General features: G+C 42.0%; 1 protein-coding gene across 5 annotated transcripts in view; it reads left to right on the top strand.

The window, feature by feature from the left end:
- fus (epithelial splicing regulatory protein fusilli) overlaps positions 1-21401 on the top strand; it is a 220160-nt gene that overhangs the window by 78972 nt on the left and 119787 nt on the right. For all 5 annotated transcript variants that reach the window (XM_072300752.1, XM_019054503.2, XM_019054502.2 and 2 more), the window contains one exon: positions 6508-6779. In XM_072300752.1, the coding sequence (XP_072156853.1) occupies positions 6645-6779 (135 nt within the window). In that variant the 5' untranslated portion in view covers positions 6508-6644. The remainder of the gene's footprint in view (positions 1-6507; positions 6780-21401) is intronic.

Below are 21401 nucleotides of genomic sequence, written 5' to 3'. Positions count from 1 at the left end.
AAAAAATTTCAAGATGAGTATAGGAACCGTTTTCGAGTTACGGGGGGGCAAAGGGGTCGCAATCTGGCCTAATTTTTTGCTGTTTTCTTGTAGAATTGATGTATCGGCGGGGTTCTTATCGTTGTTTACGCATGTGTAGCACATGGATTCCTACGTGTTTTTACACGTAGAATCGATTTTTAACGTTGCCGAATCGATATATTGATCAGTTAAATCGATTTTGAACGATTTTTTAAGGAAAATCGATGCTATTTCAGGATCGAAATTGTTTATTTTCGATTCATGAATGAATAAATGCACCTGAAATGACTGAAGCACATGTAACCCTATGTATTTTGACAGGGAGAATTGATTTTTAACATTGACGAGTCGATTTATCTACAGTTTGTATCGAATTTTTGCGACTTTTTACGGAAAATCGATGACTTAGCGGAATTAAAATCGGGTTTGCTCCATCCGAGATCGGAGATATGTACCCAACATGATTGGAGCACATCGACTCTTACGTATTTTTATACGTGGAATCGATATATAACCTCGATAAGTCGATATATCGATCAATTGTATTGAATTGATGCGATTTTTTGCGGAAAATCGATGGTTTATCGGGATTGAGATCGGTGTCTCTCCGTCCAAGATCGGAGAAATGTACCCTTCATGATTGGAGCACATCAATTCTTACGTAATTCTGCACGTAGAATCAATTTTAAACGTCGACGCGTCGATATATCGATCTGACATACACAACTCTTGCGATTTTTTACGGATATTCGATGGTTCTTTTGGATTGGCATTGGAAAAATCTAACAGACATGACTGGAGCACATCGATTCGTTTGTGATTATTCTCGCAAAATCAATTTTTGAAGTCCACGAGTCGATTTATTGACTGGTCATATTGACTTCATGTGATTGGAACCAAATCCATTGACACCAGAGTGAATGAGTGAATGAATGACTTCACTTAAAATGATTTAAGGAGATACATACACGCATCTACCTTTTTATGGAACAGTATGAGAATTCCGGATCAGCATATTTGAAGGAAGATAAACTGTCCCTCGAGTTGGCCGAGTATGACCGCAATCGATAAATCGACTCGTCAACCTTAAAAATGATTCTACGTGTAAAAGTACGTGGACACGGCGTGCTCCGACCATGTTAGGTGCATATCTCCACCCTCGGACTGTAAGTAACCAATTTCATTCCTGATCAAAAAATCGATTTTCCATAAAAATCACAAGAAGTCAATACGTCCAGTCAATAAATCGACTCGTGGACTTCAAAAATTGATTTTGCGAGAATAATCACAAACGAATCGATGTGCTCCAGTCATGTCTGTTAGATTTTTCCAATGCCAATCCAAAAGAACCATCGAATATCCGTAAAAAATCGCAAGAGTTGTGTATGTCAGATCGATATATCGACGCGTCGACGTTTAAAATTGATTCTACGTGCAGAATTACGTAAGAATTGATGTGCTCCAATCATGAAGGGTACATTTCTCCGATCTTGGACGGAGAGACACCGATCTCAATCCCGATAAACCATCGATTTTCCGCAAAAAATCGCATCAATTCAATACAATTGATCGATATATCGACTTATCGAGGTTATATATCGATTCCACGTATAAAAATACGTAAGAGTCGATGTGCTCCAATCATGTTGGGTACATATCTCCGATCTCGGATGGAGCAAACCCGATTTTAATTCCGCTAAGTCATCGATTTTCCGTAAAAAGTCGCAAAAATTCGATACAAACTGTAGATAAATCGACTCGTCAATGTTAAAAATCAATTCTCCGTGTCAAAATACATAGGGTTACATGTGCTTCAGTCATTTCAGGTGCATTTATTCATTCATGAATCGAAAATAAACAATTTCGATCCTGAAATAGCATCGATTTTCCTTAAAAAATCGTTCAAAATCGATTTAACTGATCAATATATCGATTCGGCAACGTTAAAAATCGATTCTACGTGTAAAAACACGTAGGAATCCATGTGCTACACATGCGTAAACAACGATAAGAACCCCGCCGATACATCAATTCTACAAGAAAACAGCAAAAAATTAGGCCAGATTGCGACCCCTTTGCCCCCCCGTAACTCGAAAACGGTTCCTATACTCATCTTGAAATTTTTTCCTGAGTTTTCTGTTACTATAAGCTTCCATTTAAACCTTGGTCCGATGGTCGAATCGAATTTTGGATAATTTATAAAATTATGACCCATGCACCAGCACGTGTTTGAGTGGCTTCGGGCCCGGTAAATTTGGATTTCTTGTCTTTCTTGGACTTCCCGGTCCATCACCCAGGAAAATATCTTTTTATTGAGCCTCTACGTCAATAAAATTTAGCTACATTGAAATATGGTGAAGGGAGTACTTGGCCTCCACTTTTTGGGGTCAATATTTCAAATAAGAATGAGCCGATTTTGGATTTCTTGATATCGTTTCGAGATAAAATGTTCCGTACTTTGATGACGGGAACACCAACACTTGAAGTCACGGCCCCCTCTTTTACACCCCTCCCCTCTACGTCAATTTAGCTACATTGAAATGTGGTGAAGGGAGTACTTGGCCCCCACCTGTTGGGGTCAATATTTCAAATAGGAATGAGCCGATTTTGGATTTCTTGATATCTTTTTGAGATATAATGTTCCGTACTTTGATGACGGGAACACCAACACTTTAAATTACGACCCTCTCTTTTACACCCCTCCCCCCTTGATGATTTCGGCGCCGTGGAGCTCCCTTCGTCCCCAGGGCCGGCAACATCGTCCGATCCAAGCAACCGAGAAAAAAACCTGGCCCGGGTGATCTGGGACACTCTGTATTGTCACTGCATAGGAACCATTGTCCCCTCTCTCCAGATGCACTTCAATAGAAAGGAGTCACAGGTGGTACACACTTCCGAAACCCGGCGCGGTGCGGTACCGCGGCTATTCCGGTGTCGACCGCGCGGACCGGTTTCGCATCCACGCGTGGCAATAGTGCACACGCGGGACCCGGGTGCATGTCAAGGACGACCGGGAGGGCCTAATGGCTGTCATATGACTTTGCTCACTCCCGCGCTCTGCCCTGTGCAACGCTCATTACATACGATGAATACCGGATTGTACGTATCGTGAGCGAAAAAATTATCATTACCGCCGCCGCATACCGCTACCGTTGGGACCATCATCATTATATTTACGATTCCATCCATCCGTAGACAAAGCCGTCACCGTAATGCGGTAGTTACACGCCTCAATAGGCTCATTTCCTAAATTATACGCGTGTGAAAAACACATGCGCGCGCGGATGTACGCGTACGCGGCTCCATCGCTGCGGTCACTCGCTGGGCCTAAACCTGAACCTGAGTTGCCTAACTTTTGGGCGTTTCGCAAAGATCTCGGTGTATTTACTAAGAAAAGGGTAATATGACCTAGAATTCAGGGTTCTATTTGATCCCAGTTTTTTCTTGGTAAAATTACCATTTATGGAATTTGTAATTTTACCGAGAAATCTCGGTAAAATTATTGAACTTTCTGGGTAATTTTACTGGACCTTGGTAAAAATGCCAATATTTTTTATCGACCGTGGCAGAATTACCGAGATAAAATGGCAAAGTTACCGGGAATTGATTACCAATAAAAGTTGTATTCTTACCTGAAAAAAAACAGTAAAAATACCGATTTATAGGTTAGTTTACCGGTCTGTCTTGGTAAAATTACCAATAATTGGTAAAAAAAGTGAGATGGTAAAGGTACCAACGGACCTCGGTAAAAACGCCGAGAATTTTTTTTCAGTGAGGAAATACCTGCCCTAATCTTATAAAATCGTATGTATCTTTGGATTCAAGAAGGTTCGTTCTGATGTGAAATGAAGGGTTTCCACGACGAAAGCCGGCATGTCTGACGTAGGCTGAGTCCTCACGTAACCGTCGGACGGAACATCCTCTGAATTAGTCGGCGGGGGTATTAAGGAACCTGTTCGGATACGGTTTATTGAGGTGCTGATGGCCGCCGCGCCGCCGACGGTTCTATGATGCGCGCTCCAATCTGCGTAACGACCCCAGACGGCATGTCGCAAGTGCCAAAATCGTCTAAAATTAGAGAACTTGATCGACAGGTTTTCAAATGAAGATCTGCCACGATTAAATCCTCGCTCCTCGGATCCTCGTAAAAAATCGGTGTACTTAGACCCGCGAAGAGGTACGCCCGAAATGAAGTACGTCTCATCTGCTACGCTGAGGAAGAACAACGTATGAACGTCTGAGTGTTGCCAAATTTTCTTCAAATCAATTCAAATTTTCTTCTGTACACTGAAAAAAAAAATCTCGGCGTATTCACCAAGAAAAGGGTAAAATTGCCCAGAATTCAGGGTTCTATTTGATCCCAATTTTTTCTTGGTAAAATTACCATTTGTGGAATTGGTAATTTTACCCTCGGTAAAATTGTTGAACTTTCTCGGTAATTTTACTGGACCTTGGTAAAAACGCCAAAATTTTTTATCGACTGTGGTAGAATTACTGAGATAAGATGTTAAAGGTACCGGGAATTGATTTCCAATAAAAGTGGTATTCTTACCTGAAAAACCAGTGAAAATACCGGTTTTTAGGTAAGCTTACTAGTCTGTCTTGGTAACATTACCAATAATTGGTAAAAAAATTGAGATGGTAAAGTTACCAATGGACCTTGGTAAAAACGCCGAGAATTTTTTTTCAGTGTATATTTTCTTTAAAAAAAATATGAATTCCCTCTTCGAATTTTCGCATATTGACGACGGAACGACCAGACCACGTATCTCGTTTGCGGTGTTTAAAAAGCTCCGCTTCCATTTTATGTTTTTATTTTTTTATTTTTTTGAAGGAGAACAAATCAAAATTATTCCTTGAAGTTTTCATGGAGTTTTCTGCATACAAAAAAAAAATCTTAGCAGTGTTCAAAGAATTGACTTACGAAGAGCAGTTTTCCACTTAATAAATAAAATATGAGAGGAAGTTCGTAACGTCGCAAAGCGAGGTAATATTATGTGGCGTGGTAGTTTCACCATCGATAGAGAGGATTAAAATATGAAGATAACTCTGGAAAATTCGGAGACAAAATTTACAAGTTTGTTGGTAAAGTCCGATTTTATCAGATGAAATTTGGCTGTGATCGAATTTTCTTACGTTGTTTCTTGCTAGCGTGGCAGTAATGCTCTAGCATACGAAGCGGTCCTCTCTAGACCCTAACGAATTTTGATGAATTGGCCGTAATTTCAAGTTTTTTTGTGAATTTCATCGTAATTACCGTCCGAGAGTTTGCGAGTTTTTCCTCGCGGGAATAATCCGGTCATCTTTTGAAGACATTTTTTGTCCGTCTAATTGTCGGTTCGCTGAGGATTAGCCGTTTTATGAAGGGTGGGGAAATCGCAAAATATGTCATCAGATCACAGGCAATTGGGATTATTTCTGGGAGATGAAATGCATTTCTTTTGAGCGCAAGAGGCACTCCCCGTTTCGAATTAATGTTTTTTATAATTACGCATGAACCTCAGTTTCGCCTTTTTTTCTCAACTAAGGTCAGGTGAGCCACTATTGGGCCATGAGTGAGTACCTACTTGAGCTTAAAAATGTTAAGATCATCTCATCAGGTCGATGATCAGTCGTCAAATAGGCCTGTGGCGTAGTTGAGATGTAGCCAACTGAGTGGGCTAACATTTTTTCCCTGAAATTGCATGAAAATCTCGTTGAGTAAATCACTGAAGTCTAAAGTCCTCTTCACAACACACAGTAAGGGTAGTCCGTATGCTATAGATTTTCATATAGGTGGTTCCTATTTGTAGACGTTATAAAATGGTTTATTTTTCTACGTCTGCGTTTAAGTCTCCAGGCTATCTGTGGGCTAGGTATGCAGGCTACCTATCCAAGGGGTATTGGTGCTGCAGTCAAGTATTTAAACTTCGGAAACTCCGGGTTGATTATTGACATTGATAGACATAGCATTCGACAAGGAAGACGTTGAGAAAATGTAGCGATCTTATCGTTTGAAATGAGTAGTTGTTACAGACTAAGAAGTAAAGTGATGGACAAACTACCTGCAGGGTCCCTCGTTAGTTATTCTATTATTTACCACGTTTTCCATGCAACCACCCGCGTCCACTGATAGGATCGCTCCATTTTATCTTCGTCTTCTTTGTCTAACGCTTTGTCTATCAATTTCAATAATCAATTCGCACCTGTTCCACGTAAAAATATTATCTCACCAGAAAGTCTATTCAGTTTGCTTTATCTCTTAGGTGTGCCACAGACCAATTGGACTCCATTTTTTAATTAGTAACTGCAATTTCTGGCTCATCCACAAAAACACTTTTGTACATAGGGCGTCTAATGGTACATAAGTTGTTTTTAAACTGAGCCAGAAATTTCAGTTCCGAGTTGCAAAATGAATTTAGTCCGACTGTTTTTCTTCAATGAATTATTGCAGCGGACGTATGAAGGAATGTAAAGCTAATGACGTGTTATATTTGTGTGTTTCAGGATCGGGTGGTATGACGGGCGTGACTGGCCCCGCGTCTGACGTCATGACGTGGTTTTGGCGGAGACTGGGCCACTGTTGAGGAGGAGTTGGGCCCGAGCGGCGGCGACCCGGACTCCGGACCGCGAACCCGAGCGACATGAAGATGAAGAGCCCGCAGCACTTGTGCGTCCTCTACGTGGCCACGGCCGGCCTCCAGGGGAACGCTCTCGGCTCCGACGAGCAGGAAGTCGTCCTCCTCGTCTACGTCATCGTCGAAGTCAGCGCGAATAAGGTAAGCCCACTCACCCTTGCACCCGTCGCATGCTCAATTTGGGTTCATTCATAAAATATATTAAGCGTTCGTTCCTCCATTAATCCTGCCGTGTTACTGGAGACAGTAGTACAGGGTGTCTAGCAACAGGATTTTCTTGACTCTATCAGGATTTGAGGTCAATCAGGATTTAATCCCGATCTCATCGGGATTGGAGGAAAAATCGGTCGCAAAATCAGGATTTGAGAAAAGTCGGCCTTTCGATCGGATTTTCTTATGTGAAGTTATTTTTCATTAATTTTTCCACGCAAAAAGTCAGGATTTGGAAAATATTGAAATCAGGATTTAGCAGTCGAAAATCGGGAAAAATCAGGATTTCATCTGGATTTCTAAAAATGAATAAAAACTAGGCACCCAGCACTCCAGTAGTAACTCTACATTTGGAGGGTTGAGAAAATGGGCCGAAAAGTGCCTCAGGTAATAATTCCATCAATAAAGTCCTCCAGACTTCTTAAAATCGTCCATTATCCTCCATATGACTCTTAGAAATTTACCGGAGAGAATAGTAACAGGGTTACTACAGTTACACTTGAAGGGTTGAGAAAATAGGTCAAAAAATGTCTCGGCAAAAAATTATATTGAACGAGCCCCACAGATTAATTTAGCTGTTCTAGCGGAAGCATTATTCATTTAAATAAGATCAGTTGATAGCTGATGAAAACATGATTTCGAAAGGAAGAAATGGTGGAACACGATCATACACGAAGATCAGCACGTCAACACTCATCTTTGATTCTTAGGTGGTGAATTGGCGAAAAATGCATGAGCAGCAAAATTGCCTTCAAATTATCAGTTATGCAATGAGCTCAACCGCAGAGCTCGAATAGTTATCTACCCGGTCTCCTGCCTCGCCCAGCGATACTCGTATAGCTTCATGGCTCTTTTTTAGCAAGTATTTGCAGCTCAAAACGGGTTTTAAACGTTGTACGAAATTTTCTGTCAAATTGAACGTTCTTATATTGAGCTCGCCCACTCGGGAGAGCTCTTTGCGATCGATTTCTTTTAGCATTGGTAGTGTCCGTGGCGACGAATGGATGGTTCTCGTTGCCGTCGGAGGAACGGCCAAAATCCCATTGATTTCAAGGTCTAAAAGTTGAATTTTCGCGGGTTACAGTTTTCCTCCGTCGAACATTTCCGTTCCCTCATTCAACTGAGGATTAATTGTTCCTCGTTTGCTACACTAGAGAGCAGCACTTTCCAGTGGCCGAGCATATCATAGCATGTTGCTATGGTTTTATATCAAATAACCTAATTGTATGTTATCATCCTCTTATTTTTTCAATGCAGTTTTTGTGTGCAGTTGTACTTGCAATTGTTATTATTTCTTAAAATAAAAAACATGGTGACCTCGACGTGATTTAATAATTTGTTCAATTAATTTTAAGTTACTAAGACTAAGATTGAGATTTGCGCATAATTAATGGATAATCCTTAAGATTGCCGTTATTGGTACCATAGAAGGTTAATTAACCTCAAAATAATTGCATGCTTGAGAGCTCGGTTGAGACTCGCATTGGGATCCTTTCAGAGTTTGTTTAAACCTCATATTAAGAATGCTTTAGGATTCGTTTGAGCCCCTCGCATCAAGAATGCTTGGGAATTCGTTTGAGCCTCGCATTTAGAATGCTTGAGAATTCGTTTGAGCCTCGCATTGAGTTTCTTTAGAGTTCGTTTTAACCTTAAAATACAGATGCATGAAGTGCTCTTTCGAGCTCCGTGCTATTTATAGTGCGCGAGGTGCTCCATTGAGCCACCCCATACCTACAAAGGCGTGATGTGCTCCATTGAGCCACTCGCATACAAAGGCTTGAAGTGGTCTCTCGAGCTCCACGCTAAAATTCAAGTGAATTCCTTTTCAGCTCTTAGTGTATACCATAAGTATTGTGTAAGAATTATGGCAGAAACGTTCCTCCAAACCGTGCTAAATTATAGTTTCTTTGAACTCTGTGCCGATAAAAATTCAGAATTTCAGACTGCCAGCTTAACAAAGTATAACCTTAATTCAAGTTGGCGACTTGATTTAAAAAAAAAAATTAAAATTAAATCATATGGTTTCATTACATTGTTGACAAGTTAAGAAAAAGCTTATCAACGATGAAAGCCAGAAACAAAAATGCGATGGCAAAAATAGCCATTGCAACATTTGCCGCAAAATCACATTCATAAAAGATAATTCCATTTCTCTCTCTTTATTTCTCTTTATTTATTGTAATGTGAAAAATTTGTCATATGAAATTACGTCATAACATTTTGCATCGGCATGTAACCTCTGATAATTGGGTAAAGATTCATTTAATACATATACAATTTCAGAAAAAATCATTAATAGTTGTTAATAGTTTCCCAAAGGCGAGCTCTCCAACACAGTAGTGTTGGAACCAGCAGCTTGTTAAAATTACTGTAGAAGTATAATGAAGCTTTTGATTTAAATAAGCTGATCTCTAACGTCTCTTTTCGATCAAATAAAATTAATTAGGGACCGTGTGTTTAGGTAACAATTACTCCACAAAAAGATCGACCATCACCTCTCCATCGCGCTCATTATTCCACTAAAAACTCTGTTCCCTGCAACTAATCTATTTTAACGTTTCACGGATACTTTTATAATCGGAGCAATTCGTAAAATTTTTACCCTGGTCTCTATTTAAGATTAAACTTGGCCGCCAATAAAATGTATTACTAAATTCCCGTTCGCTCCGGTGGCAACGTGTTTAATTAATATCTCCGGCGAGTAATTTCTGTCTTGGTATTATTGATTTTACTCCCGACTTTCACCGGATTTTATGTTCATACTAGTCTAAAGTTTTTTTTTATCGTTATTCGGGTCATTTACTACCGTCCGGTACATTGCCCTTCTAATCAGCTCCGTGCCCTGATTTTTTTTTTTCTGGGGGCAGTTCTTTTTTCAAATTTTAATCACTCGTCGCGTCGTCATGAGGGCATCGAACCCGCTAAGGTGCGTTCAGCAGTACATTATGACCGCACGATTTCAAAATATGCCTGAAGTTTTGCGATAAGGATTTGCTATAAACGATCGTGATATCGATTCCAGCGAAAGGTTTAGTGCCTAATTAGCAAAAATAAAACAAACAATCGCCACTAACCAACTGCGTACTTTCAGAAATTAACATTGTCATAAAAGACCATAGAATTCCGGCAGAGCATATTCTCATAGGAAGATTTTATAGCGAAAGCTCAAAGCCCCCAAGCTTTTTTTGTCACATTCACAAAATTTTTCTGTTATAAACACTGAGTACTGTGCGCTCACGACGGAAGCTCTCTTCTCTTCTCTTTTTATGCCAAAATATTCAGCAAGTCTAACAAATGAGATCTCGGGAATCCTATAGGCAGAGTGCACCATTCATGTCAGTCATATCAGCACCAATTATTATTTTTTTTTTTTTTTTTGTGCAGAGTTTTTACGAATGCAATTAAAATAAAAATAAAAATAAAATATCAACTCGCTCGGGGAAAGGAGCTGCTCCAAAATATCAAATATCAAATCCAGTTTTTTTTGCCTTTGCTCTTTCATATTTTGCAGCAGCCTTTCCCCCGATTAAATCGGACTACATTTTTCAATTCGGAAGTATGCAACTTCTGGCTCAGTTTCGAAACAATATATGCACCATTAGCTCTCCTATGAGCGTAAGTGGTTTCACGAATGAGCCAGAAATTGTACCAAATAGTTGCAAAATGAAGTCCAGTTGTTATTTTACTGTGATTTTTGACCGATGAAGTTGTTCCTCCGGGGACAATAATGGCCCGAACATCCTCAGTATTACGAATCCAACTTTTGCGGCCGGTGAGCTCGTCTAGCTAAAACCAACGCTGCGCGGCAAAAATAGAATTCCATTGACCGTGAAAACGCGTCTGCCTACAAACCAAGTCACATAGCGTCGCTCCTCTTGCGTAACGGCATAGCTCGATTTCTGCACGGGTCCCCAGAAAGTATAGATTTATATGTAAAACAGGGCTCACAAGGAAATTGAGATGAGACCTTACGTCGGAGGGGCAACGATAGCCACCTACAGTAACCGAGTGAACGAACTCGGACAAAACGCGTGAGTGCGCGGCGCGTACCTCCGACGTGTGAATTCGAACTTGCCCTTCCCCCTCACCCCCGCGGGGGGGGGGGGGATTTTGAAACCACTGTCCCCCGACAAGGGGGCAGCGAGGCGTGCGTGACGAGGGAGACTTCTCACGAGAAAAGTGCGCAAGTGCAACGAAATGCTCGGGAGGACGAGGAATTTTAACGACGTGAAAAAGTTGAAAAATCGTACGCGGCCCGCGGTGCCCCGAAACCCCTCGAAAACCCCGGGCTCCAGGAGGTTGGGGCAGCCTATTTCGGGTGAACTTAGCCGGCGATTTATTTGACAGGAAGAGAGATTTACTAACTCCAGCGCGAATGCTCTCGCTCATCAGTGCATTCCAGATTCATGTCATCTTGTGACTGGTTTTTTAACTGGTTTCTCGCGCGGTCTTGCCGTTCCGTGCACCGGCATTATTTTCTCTATCCCTACTTTTGTCGCGCTTCGGGCTCGAACCAGTTCAGGAATCAATAATCATAGCCGCAGTAAAATTAGAATCCCGAGGGTTGATTCAAACGACACGAATAAATCAGAGTTTTAATATGAATCAGTTTAGGTATTAATTAAATCTCAACTGTGGTCACTCTGTTTGCAGTCGACGAAATGACCTCAAAAATTTGCTCGATTTTGAGACGTCTTCAAGAGCAACCAACCGGATACCAACTCGTTTCTAATTTTATTTCATTCTTTTCGTTTTATGATTCGGAAGCATTTATCTGCTGACATCTGCACCTGTATGTACACTTGTACACCAGCTTGTGTGACAAGTGGCTCTTGTACTCGGTAAATTAAGACTTGTCATCGTGTAAAAAATGCTGAGATTTTAAACTCGACTTGGTACCTTTTACTGGCCCGTTCGTAGGCTGCAAATATTTGGCCTAAATTAGACTTCCTTGTTGCTCGCTTTTTTATGACTATTTCCAGCTTTTAATCAGATGATTCGTTTACATCTCATTGTTTTAACATTTAATTCTCGATGTACTTATGAAAAATGGGGTCAGGTAGTCGTGAAATCGCGACGATAATAAACTGGCTATATCCATATGACCATGATAATTTCAGTTCTGAGAATTGAAGACCAATCGTTTTGGCAAAATTTTCAATAATTTTTTAGGCAGCGAGCGAATGAAGAATGTTACTAGAAGCAAAATTATCAATAGGCTTTTAGGAGACTTGAAAAGGAGTAGACCTTTTTAATACTTTTAGCAAATAATCTTCAGCTTTATACATTTTCGCTTTTAATTAATTGTTACCCACCTAAACTCGCGATTGTGTCATGTGAGTCTCCAAAACTTTCATTTGATACTGTTTTCCTCATACCATTGAAAATGAATCCCTTTTGTTTTTTGACACTTGTGTTCTAAATGTAAATGAAACACGCTGTTATGTTCCAATTCGCCATCAAGTGCATTTCTCGTAACACGAAGTTGTGCCGCTCGTGGTACATTATTAGTATCCTAGATCAGAATGTCCAATAAAAATCGTCCCTTTACTCCTGTTTTCTAATAGTTGTTTAGAGAGCAGGTTCTAGCCGGCTGATTGTTGAAATTGGTAAACAAAGCTATAGACAAAGAAGACAAATAGGATATGGAGGGATCCAATTGCTGGAAGGGGGTGGTTGCAAAGGATAAAGATGGTAGGTAATAGACTAACTAACAGCAGCTCACGAGAGATTCTATGGTTAGTTCATCATTTTCTCCCCTGGTCTGTAAGAACCACCCATTTCAACCAATAGGACCGCTCCGTACACCTTTGTCTTCTTTGTATATAGCTTTTTCTAGCAATTTCAACAATCAGCACGCTGACTTTCCAACTGAAGTATACTTATCGAAAGTCAAATCCCATCGAAAGAGGTGGGGGATTTTGGTTCATGAGTATGAATCCCTGGAGGAAAATTTTATCTCCGTGAAATTCCCTCCAACCGAGCATCCTTCGCCAACCGTCCACTCCAAGAACTAACGAAGCGAACAGAGGCAGCTGCAGTACGAAATCGTGTCCAGCTCGGGATGGAATGAAGTTAGCGCACTCCTTTTTGCGCCAGTCCGAGAAAAGCTCCGTTGATGCTTGATGATTGCTGACGGTCGACGTCTGATGGCTGATGACTCCGCGGAAGACACTTATGGACGCTTGGCTATGGTCATTGACCAAGCGAGAGTTGAGTAGCCTCGCTTCCCGGTCGCGGGCTTCCAACTCAAACAGCCCCCGACGTTGCCGGAACGTCGCTGCGCGTCGTCGTGACGGTCCGTTAAGTTGACGGGTTTCGACGCGACGTCGCAACTTTTCGCACTTCGGCGTTGCCCGATGAGGAGGCACGGCTCGGACGTCTTGATTGTTGACCTCTGCGAAAAAAATCGCTGCATGTCGTGCATGTAAAGCCCGCGTCGTGGTCTTCGCGCTCGAGCTCCGAGGTCTCGTCAAGATCGTTGTTTGATCGACCGATGGTTGACCGTTGACTCGGTGCCGCCAAACAGGGAATTTGGCAGAGTGCCCCATAAAGACGTGGAATTTCGGCTGTTTATATTGACGGCAGGCGAAGTTTAAAGGTTTGGCTGTCTGAATGGTTTCAGCGTGGTCGAAGTGTCTGTGGACCGCGCGCCATTGGTTATAAACAGATTTAATGGTGCACTTTCCGGATTCCAGAATGTCGTATTTTCTTTGTCAATTCTAGAATCTCGGCATCAACAATTTTTCACGATGCTGGATTAATTCGATTCCCTTCAAAAGTTTGGAAATATTTTGGTGAAAAATGTAGAGTGCCTATGTGAAGAAAGTAAGGATATGTCTAAATATCCAGCTTCTAGGAGGGCTCAAAAAGGCAGCTACCCGTCAAACTTGAAAAATACTAGGAAAATGCCGCTGTCAATCTTCAGATTCCAATATCAAACGTATGCGGACAAGAATGTTCAAAAATGAGCGTCCTCTCGCAAAAATGAGTAAAATGCTTAAACTTAGTTAAATACGCGCTTTACAAACGTAAAGTCGAGATAAAAAATCATTGTGAAGTTCATAGGTTGGCTGCCTCTTCGCTTCGGGCTCTAAGAGCTCCATGATCCAGCATCCAAATTACCGACATTAAGTCCTGAAATTTTGAAGCAAAGTAATCAACCCTTTTTTGTGTATCAGGTTTCCGACGATTCGGAAAATTGGGAAAGTCAAAGAATCTACAGTGACCGTGAAAATTCAGGGAAATTTTGAGGAAAGCCAATGCATTCGCGAGCACCGCGTAGGCCCAGCAACTTCAACCGGTGACATTCACCCTCCAGTTTGGGTCCTGTCACCACCTTTTACTTGTCAGCGGGCTGATTGTTGAAATTCATAGACAAAACGATAGACCAAGAAGACATATAAGGAGTATGGAGCGATCCTATTGGTTGAAATGGGTGGCTCTTATAGACTAAAGGGGCAAATGATGGACTAACTATAGGGTCTCTCGTGGGTATAGCCTTTAATCAGTATATTACCAACTTTCCATGTCTATTGCAACCACCCGCTTCCACCAATAGGATCCCTGCACCATATCCTTTGGTCATCTTTGTCTATCGCTTTTTCCGTCAATTTCAACAATCAGCCCGCTGTATCGTCATCACTAATGGCTTCCAAGCACGAACGTGACCGAGTTGGCAACCGTGGAGGACATCTCCAAAGTCCACTCGACTCGAGTTGGTCGGCGGGCCCGGGCACGGGCATCCCGGGAGCTTTGAGGTTCCTGGGCCCAACTCGACTTCACCGGGGCCCAACCGAAGCTCGCGCTCGGCCCTCGATAATTCTGCCACATCTCCGTCGTCGCGTTCGCGTCCGCATCCGCTCGATCCTTTTACTCTCCGCCGGCCTCGACTCGGGGTCCCTCGGTCTCGCTCTCGTCTCGTTCCCAGCTGTAAAAAGGAATGCCGTGTATGTACTCGCTTACTCGCTCACTCGGAGGCATTCTCCCGGATGGAAGTTTGGAAGGCTCCGACACCCGCCAGCGGGGAGGAGGGGGCCGGCCACATTGTTGCGTGGTCCTTAAGTGGACGCCGGCCGACGTGGACCTTTCAGTCGGATCTCAAGAGCAACCTTAAATCAAGTCCGCCGTGTGACCCCCCGAAGGCCCGCGCCGAGTGTGATATCTCATTTTGGATCGTGAGGAATGCCTTGTTCGGAGCTCCGTGAATCCTGATTCGATTAAAGTGGGTTCTTGGCTGTAGCGCAATGCATTTTAGGTTTAATCGATGTTTTTAGTATCGACCTTCAGGCACGAGTTGAAGCACCATCATAATGTTTTCCGGTTCAAAAAACGGAGAAAAACAATGAGAAGCGTGGCTTGAACTGTGGTATGGTAAACCCGTGCTGGGTCCGCACTGTTTTGCGGAGAAATCAAGGCTAAAAAGTTCAAAAATTTCGATTAGACCTTAAATTATTGACTCCAATCATATTTATGAACTTTTTGACCTTGGTTTTTCCCGCAAAGCAGTGTGAACCCAGCGAGGATTTACCACTTTGTTTCAAAATGTAATATATGCATAATCTTTTAAACCCACTTTAAACTTTTTAAGATATAAGAGAAAATCACGTTGAAAGCAATTCCTCCAACGGTAGGTTAAGAAATTAAACTTTTTACCGAGGTATTAACGTGTTCAACTAACACATTTCACCATGAGAGAACGTAGCTGTTATGATTTACATTGTTGTAGGTATGTTCCATTTGAACTGTAGTAGCCTTAATCAATGAAAGTGATATTTTTATCATTATTGTCTGTGACTATCATTTTTTGGCTACTTGGCGGTACGCATAATTAGAAGCTGAGAAGCCACACTTGCGGCATTATAGGAACCTAGCAGAGCCAAACAAGCGTCAGGAACATACCGGGAAAGCTCAAAAAATCGTGAAAAAGTTTCAAACGCTAAAGGTGCGCGGTTGTCAGTGATTCGTTTGTTTCTGAGTTTTTTTGGTCCAAAACCGTACTAATATCGTATTATGGTAATCAGGGTATATCTTCTCTTCTCTCTGAACATTCTAGGAAGTTCAACATCTACTCAGGCCTTCAGTAGAATAGGCATTCTAACAATAACAAGCAATGGAAAAGCCGGAAGTCAAGCTCCAACACTACCATGCTAGAGAATTAAACTTCTAATGGAATGGAGTAACTTGGCTTGCAAACCCTACGCTTCCTGAAAAAGGCTCGCTCAAAGCCAAACCAACCGATAAAACGTTCATAAAACTGAAGGAAAACATATCCCAACAAAATTTCGAGCGCGCACTACGCGGGTTGCGCACTTAAAAATTCTCCATTGTCAGCGTGATGTCACCGATAATTTCACCCGACTCATCGCATTCTTCCTCCTCGCCTGACCGCTCGATGGGCCGGTCGCAGGTTGAATGTAATTTTAATATTTTACGGTGAAGAGGAGAGACATGATGTGACATCGCTCTCGATTTATGGGCGTCTTTCCCCCTGCCCCCGGGTGGATTTATAGCATATTCGGTGTTCCTCGTGAATGCAAAGTGATGTTCCCCTGGTAAGCGAGCGGGATCGACAATTTTCAATGGTCTTCAATGGTAAATCGTAATTATTATTATGATGATCGCAACGCACCAGCCCAATCATTATCTGCGTATTATTAGTTATCGACCTCCTAAGTCCTTTGAAAATTAAAAAATCGAGAAAAAAGTCTAAAGCCATCGTCACATTATCAATATTTTGCCAATATCTGCCGTGCTTCGACGGAATGCTGTATGAACATTCGAATGTTGCCAAATTAGAAATGATTTATTTTTTAGGAAAGTTTTGAAAAATTCGTCTTGAGCCTTTCAGCCACTCAAGAGAAAATGGGCTACATTTTGCAATCCGGTGCCACAACATTTGGCTCATTTTGGAAACAACGTATGCACCATTAGTTTCACGATGCACATAGGTTTCTTTGTACAGGTGCGCCAGAAATTGTAGTTTCGAATCGCAAAATAAAGTCCAAATTACCAACCAAATTTTAAAAAAATGGGAGGTAAATTTTTACAACTTTTTACGAAAATTCGTGATTTGTCAAAAGAAATACTCCAACGCCTGAAGGTCCTCTTGTGGCGTTCATCCTAGACAGAAAAATCCAAGTTTCTCTGTCAAACACAGAGGCTGTTTTATCCAATGTTTCTGTGGAAATCAGGGATTGATCAGGAGACGAAAAACATCAAGACTCATTTGGACTGAAACCTCCGGTTCCCCTCGTTCACGCTTACAAATCTGCAGCGCACAAGATCATCTGGACTACATTTTGCAATTTGGAACTATAAATTCTAGCCCGGTTTAGAAGCAACGTATGTGCCATTAGTTTCCCTATGCACATAAGTGTTTTTCCAGGAGAGCCAAAATTTATAGTTCCAAATTGCAAAATGCAGTCCATACCAACTCTATTCCGTTGGCGAATAGAGACCGTGTGCTTTAGTAAGTCGAACGGAAGTCAACTCCAAAGCAAGGTTAATGAAAATTTCGGCGTCCACGAACAAGACGGCAGAAATTCCCGTGCGAAACGACCCGAGTCGAACCCGACGGGTCCCACCTTCAAAACGAGGTTTTCAACCAAAACTTGCATCTCCTCGATCTGGCTCCGTCCCGACGGCAGAGAGATCCGCGTATCTCCACGCGGATTCCGATGGAAGTTACGTGGTTTTTCGCTCAGCGAAGCACGGAAAGGCGTAACGGGTTTTTGTCGTCCTTTTCGCCGTGTCTTTCACATCCCCCCTCCCCCGCCCTCGCTTCCGCTCGCGGATTTAATCAGAGCAGTGGGAGCAGGAATGCCAGCCCGAGACGTTTAAATTAAGCGGACCCGGCTCAGCTTCGGGAAAAGGAGGCCAGCCAATCCCGAGCGCTGACGTGTCACCGGCGAGGACAGTAACGACCAGCGGGGTGATTATTGAAATCGGTAGACAAAGCTATAGACAAAGGAGACAAGAGGGATATGAGGGATAAGAGTTGCCACGGCCAGGGAAATGTCAGGGAATTTTAAAAAGTCGAGGAATACCTGGAAATGTGAGGGAAAAATGAATAAGTACCTTTCTTTGTTTTCTAGGATTTGTTTGACTTTTCGAAAAACAAATTTTGCCCAAGAAACATTTCTAACTGTGTCTTTTTGACCATCTGGCATATCTTCAATTGTAAGGGATTATACTCCAATGTGTCAGGGGAAGCAGGGAAATATCAGAGAATTTCATATTGTAAAGTTTGTAGTAACCATGCTATCATTGCTATCCTATTATGGCAGAAGCGGGTGATATATATAGACCAACCAACGGCAACCCAAGAGGTACCACGGCCCCAGTCCATCATTTCCTTCCTTAGTTCACGGGAACCACTCGCTTCAACCACTTTCTGGTCACTTTATACTCCCTGTCCTCATCGTCTATCTCTTCGTCTATCAATTTCAATAATCAGCAAGTAGATTTCCAAATTTGAGCTTTTTTTCGAGCAGGGGGCCCGAGCCCCTTCATGACGATACTTTCCCTCTGAGGGCACTCCAGGCCAAGATCACTTCTCCGGTTGTGGACGGCCCCATATTAGAGGATAAAAAACGTAAGATTCACCGTTAGAGGTGTCGCCAGCTAAGTTGACGGTTGTTTACTTTCGGTTTGCAAGCGCAACGACGAATTTGGGCCTCTGAACAAAGCGGCGTTCGCTACTATCCACATTGAAACGATCTGTCTCATGATCGTATCGTAAAAAAACTACTTATCAGTTATGATTTGCGACTTTTTTGTGGTTGTGATTTCTGTGTGGCTAAAAATTAAAGTGTTACGGGTGTGAAAGTATTAAAAAAACTTCTTTAAGCTTTTGTTCTTGCTCTGAGAGAGTCTGATGTTTTCATGTGGATAGTAGTGACGAGGAAACGCCTGCAAACCGAAAGTAAACAACCGTCAACTTAGCTGAAGACACCTCTATCAGCTGTGGTATCATTTTCCTCATTATTTACAATATCCTCATCCAAGCTCACAATCAGTGGTTTTTCTGTTTTGTGGGGGCGGGGTTCCCTCCGCGGCTACGTACGCAGTCTTCCCTTGCATTTTCATCCTTTTTTCCGTTGCTCATGCATCGCGAAGCACTGCAATCTCTTGGGAAATGAGCCGTCCTCGGCGGCCCGTCTCGCGTCGATTGCCAACGAGCCCCGTTCGACGGGCGATGACTGATGAGTTTCTGATTCGCATCAGTGGTGGATGTTGCCGCTCGCGATTACCGACTAACTCCGTCCGATGGCCGGGCCAATCAGCGGACCCGCTCGCAATGCCCAGGATGATTTTTCACCGGGTGATAACAATGACCGACGGTGACTCTGTGTTTATCTCCTCTGCCGTGCTAAGGAAGAACGTCGTATGAACATTCGAAAGTTGCCGAATGTCCCTTGATGAACATGTATTTTTGACAACATTCATGCATATATTATCCTGAAATTTCCAGATATTTTAGATTAAATTGCGTACAAAATTGTCTGAAATGTTTTGAAAATGATATTCGCTGTGTTCCCAGTAGATTCGGTTTTTATCGGATGAATTTTGGCAACGTCTAAAGGCTCATACGGCATTCTTCCTCAGCACGGCAGTTCTGCTTGCTCACTGTTTCGTGTTGGTTTTTTTCGCTCCCTCTCAGGTTTTTTTTTTAATCTGCTTTCTTTGTGCTTCGTCGCGAAGTTGACTCCTGTGATGTTCGACCCGTGGTTGCTCAAGAGGAGGTTAATTGTAATTGTCGCCTTCTAGGGGCGTCCAAGTATGCACTTCTACGGGTTTTAACCCCCCCCCCCCCCCTAAATCTTAATGCATTCGTAAAGTGCCTTTGAGCCCTGAACTGAAAGGAACATCAATATCAGGAACATTTAATTTTAACACCTTCCTCGTTATTTCCACTTGTTTTTCTAAAATGTTGCAAACAAATTTTACCATTTTAAATAAGGATGTAAATGTACATAGCTTTACATTTTCATTATGCCTTCGATTATTTGGACTTTATTTTGCAATAAGGAGCTACTATTTTTACTTCATCCATAAAATCACATATCTGCATAGAGCAACGTATGAACGTACGTTGTTTCTAAAATGGGCCAAAAATTGTTGTATAATACACTTAACTTGGCGAAGCAGCAGCTTTATTTTGTTATTCTCGTTAAATAATCGTCTTGCAAAAAATTTTGACGTTTCTAAAGGTGGATTTAGGGTTCGATAAGGGATAATTAAAGATTAGAGATAGTGCCATCAGTCACCACTAAGATTTTCACTTTCCTTCGACGATTACTGAAATAATATTGTTAAAATTACCGAAAGCAGGTCCTCAAGATATGGATTATTTTTTTCTCGATTCTTTCGAAGCCTGGATTCACCTTAATAATTGATTTAATTTTGGGGGAAAAAAATCGGAAGCTATACCTACTAGAAAAATTGGAGGGTCCGTATGAAAATACCATTCTGTTAGCGCCATCCACGTGTATCGGGAATTTTCAAGCATAGAAACACGTTTTACGTGTGTAACGCCAGCCATGGGAAATCGGCAAATGAAGTGAGAAAATTGCTCAATATTTTCGCTACCACCGGCAGAAAGGTCAAGCAATAGTTGCAATTTTTCATCCATGAAGTTGGCATTTGATTGGAGCCGCGGCGGCCGCGCGCGTCGCGTCTCGGGATTACGTAAAATCAAGGCTGCGTTAAGCCACGGCTCCACAGAGCAAAGTTGACGCAAAATTGGCTGCACGGCTTATTTCATTTTCTGAAAAACTCGACGCTTTCGCACCTCTTTTGTAGAAATCAGTGCGTTCGCAATAATTCATACAAAATATCAATATCGTGTCATAAATTCTCCTAAAAATCAGTGCGTTGAGCGTTTTTCATCCTCTTCAGTCATTCTATAGAATGACTGATTATAAACTGATTTTTTTATCAATTTAATCGAACGTCCGGTTCTTTGTAAACGAACTTATCTCAACAGTTCCTTTAACTGCATAAGTTCGGTTACACGAACCAAACGTTTGGTTACACGAACTGAAAGTTGGGTTTGACGATTTTAGCAGTTGGTATGATACAGAACACCATATACCTCTTAATTTTGTGAATGCAATTTTATCTTCTTGGCTTTAAAATATAGTTACATCACGTGTTGCGCCCCATCGAACTTTTCTACTCTGCGTCTAAGTCTCTGAGTCAGCCGAAAAGAGTTCACGATCGCCTTCATTTGAGGATTTGCAATTTCTACCTCTTGAACGTCAAACTATTTGTATCGTGTGTTTTACCCCATCTAACTTTTCTAGTCATGCGTTAAAGTCTCTGAGTCAACCGAAAAGAGTTTCGCATTGGAAAGAAGTTTTTGAATAAAAATGATAGAACCTGGCCCAAATACGTAGAGTACATAGAGTCGTAATGTGAATAGGAGAGCTGGCGCCTCTTTTAAGCATTTTCCAGATCCCAAATTCCGAGACTCCTGTGTGACGCCGGGTCACTTTTTCGATACGTGATCGATTGTTTTCGATGTACGGGGACCCGGCCATTCGATGC

This window comes from Bemisia tabaci, chromosome 5 (assembly GCF_918797505.1).
Source record: "Bemisia tabaci chromosome 5, PGI_BMITA_v3".
In the NCBI taxonomy this organism is placed as follows: domain Eukaryota; kingdom Metazoa; phylum Arthropoda; class Insecta; order Hemiptera; family Aleyrodidae; genus Bemisia; species Bemisia tabaci.
This window is presented reverse-complemented; position numbering and strand designations above follow the sequence as displayed.